This window comes from Ochlerotatus camptorhynchus, unplaced genomic scaffold (assembly GCF_037179485.1).
Source record: "Ochlerotatus camptorhynchus isolate MF236.1 unplaced genomic scaffold, CSIRO-AGI_Acam_v1.1 ptg000825l, whole genome shotgun sequence".
Lineage (NCBI taxonomy): Eukaryota > Metazoa > Arthropoda > Insecta > Diptera > Culicidae > Ochlerotatus > Ochlerotatus camptorhynchus.
This window is the reverse complement of record NW_027041286.1, coordinates 11,360-18,076: the sequence shown is the minus strand read 5'-3', so window position 1 is coordinate 18,076 and position 6,717 is coordinate 11,360. Positions and strand designations below refer to the sequence as shown.

The following is a 6,717-nucleotide window of genomic DNA, read 5'->3' as shown; positions in this document are numbered from 1 at the left end:
GTTAAATGCTTGTTCGATGAACAACTTGCGAGTGTTATGTCTGTTTGTCTGTGGTTTGATCATCTCTTTTGAGAAGTAGATATTTGGGTTAATTTCTCTATATTTTGGGTAATTTTATTTGCTCGTGTACTCAGTTGACTGCAAAACAAAAAACTAGATCAAACCACACGCACCAAACCGATGGGCAACGAGCGCCATCTTTTGTTTGGCATTTTTGACAAGAAGTGCGTGAAAACTTTTGTGATCGGTCGAGAGTGTTATTTCGTGTGATTAGTTTTCCAATTTTGTGGCGTTTTTATTTATTTTACCATCCACTAGTTTAATCTTGGTGCCCCAGAAATGTTTTAGCATTCTGGAACTAGTCGAACTAAAGAAAAATATTCCCCGGCGGAGAATAGATAGTGCAGAAAATAGGCTCCGGCATTTGGCATTCGAAATCAGTGTTCAACATTTTGGGCGGAAGTTTGAAAATGTCGGAGGAAGCTAACAGCATCGACGAATTAGCGAAGGAACCTTGTTCTCCGGAACAAAATGAGTCGGACTCACCAGACGATGATGATCTTGATGTGCCAGATCCGGAATGTAAGAAAAAAGAAGCGACTGAAGAAAGCCAAGTCGAGTGTACCGGGGAGGAAGAGGCCTCATTGGATGGCGAGGAAAAGAATATGATAACAGAAAATAGTCCAGAGGAATGCCCTGCCGATGGTCAATCCATAGAACTTCATGCTAAAGAGGAAAATGATTGCGCTAACAAGGATAAGAAAAACGACGAATTGTATGATAAATTAAGTAGCAGCAGTCCAGAGCCGGGTGAACTGCCGGATGATGATGACCTAACTGGAGAAAACACCAAGAATATTAAAAAGGAAACCCGGAATGGAAGTGATACGGAAAACCATTTCGAGGAAGTGAAACTTGTCAAGACACGCAATACATCAGAGGACGACATACCGAAAATCAAGAAAGAACAGAACGATTCGGAACGGGTTAAACGGGAAGCCAACTCTGTGGATGACAGCTGGGAAGAAGAAACCAAAAGTCCTAATGTGAAACAAGAAATTTATTCCGATTTGGAGGATGATATTCCTCCAAAAACTCCCGAATTAAAACCGCTCGATAAAGAACCCGAACCGTCGAAGAAGCTAGCAAGTATTTTTGAGAAAAAAATAAAAAAGGAAGACGGCAGTTCCGAGGGAATATTGCAAGAAAAGCTGAAGCAGTACTTCGGTCACAATGATTTCAAGAGCGCATTGCAGAAGGAAGCGATACAAACTATTATAACAAGTGAGTGGCTATTTTAGCAATACACAATTTTTGACTTTGAAGTATTTCACAATTTGTAATAATGGCAAACCAGATTCTCTGATCACGTCCAAACCTTCACAATTATCCGGGAAGTCTAAGAAGAATATAAATAGGGTTTGAGATTTTTAAGTGCTGAGTATAAGCTAATTAAAAACATTGAAAAGTTGTTACCAAAATCGGAATCATAACAAATAAATTTACAAAAATATTTGTTATTAAAAACATTTCCCATTTTCCCCTTTCAGGAACCCGAGATGTGTACGTTTCGATGCCAACCGGTTCCGGTAAATCGCTGTGCTTCCAGTTGCCCGGCGTCATGCAAGATAACAAGGTTACCATCGTCTTTTCGCCCCTGTTGGCCCTGATCAAGGATCAACTGGATACGTTGGCCAAGCTTAAAATCCCAGCCGATTCTATCAATTCCAAAATGAGCAACAAAGATCGCGATCGCGTCCTGAACGATCTGAAAAGCATCCGCACGGATATACGCTTCCTGTACATCACACCTGAACAGGCCAACACATCCACCTTTAAGGAGCTTATGAAGATGCTAGTCAAGAACAAGAAGGTCGCGTACGTCGTCGTCGACGAAGCACATTGTGTCAGCGATTGGGGTCACGACTTCCGGCCGGACTATCTCAAACTTGGTCACTTGCGGTCCGAATACCCTTCGATTCCGTGGATAGCACTAACCGCAACCGCTTCCAAGAAAGTTGTCGTAGATATATTTAAAAATCTACGTCTAAAAGAGCCCATTGCAAAATTTAAAACACCTTGTTTCCGGAAAAATCTCTACTACGATGTTGTGTTTAAAAACTCCATACAGGATGACTACATCCATCTGCGGGATTACATTGAAAGTATTTTACATAAAGACGATGCGGATGTCAAGCCGGTATTGAATAAAGCCTTAAAAAGATTTGTTTCCATTGCTATAATTTAATTTGTTTTCACATTTCAGACTAAGAAAGCATGCGGTATCATCTATTGCAGAACGCGTGAGACAACCGAACGGGTTGCAAGCAGTTTATCCAAACTAGGACTGAAGACTGCTGCTTACCACGCTGGGTTGAAACAATCGGAGCGAGTTGCTGTGCAGGAGGACTGGATGAATGGAAAATATGCAGCAATTTCCGCCACCATAAGCTTTGGCATGGGTGTAGATAAAGGCTCGGTGCGTTTTGTCATTCACTGGGACATTCCCCAGAGTGTGGCATCCTACTATCAGGAATCGGGTCGAGCAGGTCGCGATGGAAAGAAATCTTACTGCCGCGTGTATCATTGTCGGGATCAGTGCAAGTCGATCGACTTTCTCCTACAACAGGATTTGCAGAAAGGCAAGGGCACTTCCAAGGAGGATAAGGCCAAGCTAGCTGTGAAGAATTTCGAAAAAATCGTCCAATATTGCGAAGCAGCCTATTGTCGACATAGGCTCTTTTCAGACTTTTTTGGCGATGATCCACCGAACTGCAACAACATGTGCGATGTATGCGCGAATCCAAAAAAGGTAGAAAAAGCTATCGAAACATTTCAAAAGTTGTCAGTGTCTGGAAAGCTAAAAACGATAATCGGTTTCGATGACGATTGTTCCGATTTATACGAAGGCGGCCGCAAAGGCGCTGAAGATGCTTACGAGGAAGTGGAAGGGAACGATAGCGACTCCCTACGAGATAAGCGTGCAAAAAGAGAGACGGAATTACTGCTTCAAAAACAATTCGCCCTGAGAAAAGCATCTGCTGCAAAAGAATTGGATATGCACAAATCGGTCTCCATTAGTCGAGTCAAATTTGCCCTCCAGACCACGGTTAAGGTTAACGGACTAACGATTTCTTCCCGAGAAAGCAATCTCACCATGTTGGCTGATCTACTTAAGAAGAATGTTGAAGCATGCAAAGAGTCCGACCCACCAGAGCATGAACTGGTTTATAAGGACTTCGAGGATATAGCAGTAGAAATGGAATATGAATCATTTACCAGCAACACTGTAGGCAGTCTCTACAGGAGGTCGATTGTGAAACATGTAAGTACGATTTGCAATGTTCGCTCTAACTGGTTTCTTTAGGGATATTAGGGTGATTGTAAATTGAACCAAAACTTAAGATTTCATCAATTTTGGACCATTGGAACTATTTTAAATAAATGCGAGGACCCTTGGCACCAGTGGTACTTTGAACACAGACAAACCGACAAACCGACATGACGCTTAATTCTGAATTATGCCCGAAAATCGTAAACGGCCGATTTAAATGTTCAGTGATCCGAACTGTCAAAACCATAGGATTTTTTGATCTAGATAAAAATAATTTGTCCAAAATATATCAGACACGAACCAATTCATAACTTTTGCATGCTGGTTCATGGCTTAGCTAAATATTTCCCGCAAACACGGAGTCAGATGTCAGTAGTGTGCTTTGGTCAGAAACTTTATTGTTTTTGCTATGGTCATTCATGTCGGTTTTTCGGTGCTTTGAATGGGAGCGAGCGTAAATTTGTTAATTTTGTGTCCAAAAACGAAGTGATTATTTTGCTGTGTCTCTATCGACGAAATCCATTTCCCATACAATTTGTTTTCTTCTTCTTCTTCTTCGCATTTCAAGCTTATTGCATATCGCATATTAGCTTATTGCGTGCTCTCAACTTAGTGTTCTATAGATGCACTTCCACAGTTATTAATTGAGAGCTTTCGATGTCTGTACCATTTTTGCATTGGTATAATTGTGTGGCAAAAGTCCAATCATACCTTCTATGCCCAGGGAAGTCGAGAAATTTTCCAACCCGAAAAATTCCTAGCCCGGACCGGGAATTGAACCCATGTGTGTGTGTGTGTGTGTGTGTGTGTTTTTTTTTTTTTTTTTTTTTTTTTTTTGGCAAGGAGGAAACCTTCAAAAAGGCCATCGTGCCACCGCTTGACGACTGGGCGCACAGTCGCGGTGACACGGTGTGTGGGATTCTTACCGCACTAAAACCTCCTTAGACGCCTTGCCCTTTTCCCCCGGAACCACTTGTCGTATTACTTCGGAGGGGGTCGTGCATTACGCACCTCACTTTACCTCAGCTAATTGGCGCTTCCAGTTCGCTGATCGTCTCTCCAATTTGTGAGCCATTTATCTCCCAGCGTCACGTTCTACTCGGTTATCCCTGGTGGTGGATACAGCCTACTCTGACAGAGAGTTCTCCCGGCTTCGGCTTTCAGTTCGCACTTGTGTGAGCACATTACTACTTTCTAGTTGGTCTTCCCGCCATTTTCGCTGCAGCGCTGACATGATCTGCGTTACTGCTCTGCTGACGGCGTTAAAGGTGCCCTCCTCTCGACACATTTCTTCGACGACATTCTCCGTGCTAAGGGCGAGCATATCCTCTCGCACATCATCAAATCTAGGACATTCGAAGACCACGTGCTCTGGTGATTCTTCCACATTCCCACACTCCGGACAGAAGGGTGACGTTGTGTGTCCGAACCGATGCAGGTACTTCCTGAAGCAGCCATGACCAGACAGGAACTGCGTCAAGTGGAAGTTGACTTCTCCATGCTTCCTGTTCACCCAGGTCGAAAGAGTCGGTATTAGCCTGTGTGTCCATCTACCGTTCTCTGCTGCATCCCACTCCTGCTGCCACTTAGCCATCGACTCCGTTCTCACCATTTTTCGTACTCCTCTGGTTTCTCTCGTCATATAGCACTCGTAGTCCTCCGCCAAGGTGATGCCGATTGGGATCATACCGGCGATAACGCATACTGCCTCCATCGAAATGGTTCTGTACGCACTCACGACTCGCATGGCCATGAGCCGGAACGTACTGCTCAATTTCCTTTGGTTCTGCTTCGTTTTCAGCGCTTCAATCCAGGCTGGACCTCCGTACCTTAGTATTGATGAGGAAACACTAGCCAGAAGACGTCTCTTGCTGCTGCTTGGACCAGAATTGTTCGGCATGATTCTGGCTATTGCGTTGATGACCTTCGTCGCCTTCTAGCAAGCATATTCGATGTGGCTATTAAAGTTTAGCCGGTCGTCGATCATCACTCCCAGATACTTAAGCATGCGCTTCGAAGCAATGGTGTGCTCTCCAACGGTAATTTCTGCCCGCTGCACTGCTTTGCAGTTACTGACCAACATCACTTCTGTTTTGTGGTGGGCTATCTGCAGCTTCGCTCCTTGCATCCAGTTACCAATCGTATCTATCGCCTCAGCCGCCAACATTTCCACTTCTTCCAGCGTCTCACCGGTTACCGTCAAGACGACATCGTCCGCAAAGCCAACGATCTCAACTCCTTTGGGCAGCTTGAGCGTCAGCACGCCATTGTACATTCCGTTCCACAGCGTGGGACCTAGAATGGAGCCTTGGGGAACCCCCGCCGTGATTCTAAGCGATTTCTGCCCCGTGTCTGTCACGTAGACAAGGACCCGGTTCTGGAAATAACTACTTAGAATCCTGCAGAGGTAGCCTGGAACCCTCATTCTATGGAGCGCCTTGGCGATGGCCTCCCAGCTGGCGCTATTGAATGCATTCTTGACATCGATCGTAATCACGGCGCAGTATCGATTTCCTCTCCGCTTCTGTTTGGAAGCTTTCTCGGCTCTGTCAATCACTGTCCGAATTGCATCCACCGTCGATCTCCCTTTCCGGAATCCAAACTGTCTCTCCGACAATCCGTGTTCACTCTCCGTGCATTTCGTCAGCCTGTTGAGGATGATCCTCTCTAAGAGCTTTCCTACAGTATCCAGCAAGCATATTGGCCTATACGATGCAGGATCCCCCGGCGGTTTTCCGGGCTTCGGCAACAGCACAAGCTTTTGTACCTTCCACCTATCAGGGAACTGACCATCGTCCAGACATTTCTGCAGCACCATCCTGAACATGTCCGGGAACGTCTGGATCGCCGCCTTCAACGCCACGTTGGGAATTCCATCCGGGCCGGGAGCTTTATTCGCTTTCAACCCTTTCGCTGCTGCTATGAGTTCCTCGTTGGAGACTTGTTCAACGTTGTCTTCATCTACCTCGCCATATGGTGTAGGTGGCCAGTTCGTTGGGTCATGCTGTGGGAAAAGTCCCTCCACGATGACTTTCAGCTTGTTGTGACACATTTCAACCGGCATCGTTGGTCCTCTGATCTTCGCCATCGCAACTCGGTATGCGTTGCCCCAGGGGTTGGCATCGGCATCGCGGCACAACTCCTTGAAACTATTTGACTTGCTCAGCTTTATCTTTCGTTTCAGTGCAGCCCTGGCCTCTCGGAACACCACCCTGCGCTCCTCTCTGTCTGCTTCTGTTCTTGCTCTCTGAGCACGCCTTCTGGCTAGAAGACAAGTAGCACGGAGGGTGCTAATTTCCTCGTTCCATCAGTAGGCTGGACGCCGCCTGTTCGTTGGCTCCAGTTTTCTCGGCATAGTTGTGTCACATGCCCTTGCTAATAAT

General features: G+C 45.5%; 1 protein-coding gene across 1 annotated transcript; it reads left to right on the top strand.

The window, feature by feature from the left end:
* Positions 1 to 225: 225 nt before the first annotated feature.
* Positions 226 to 3,473, top strand: RecQ5 (RecQ5 helicase). Its single transcript, XM_065238554.1, has 3 exons — positions 226 to 1,284; positions 1,551 to 2,200; positions 2,267 to 3,473. Exons 1-3 carry the CDS (start codon positions 471 to 473, stop codon positions 3,365 to 3,367), a joined length of 2,565 nt encoding a protein of 854 aa, XP_065094626.1. The 5' UTR covers positions 226 to 470; the 3' UTR covers positions 3,368 to 3,473.
* Positions 3,474 to 6,717: the final 3,244 nt, after the last annotated feature.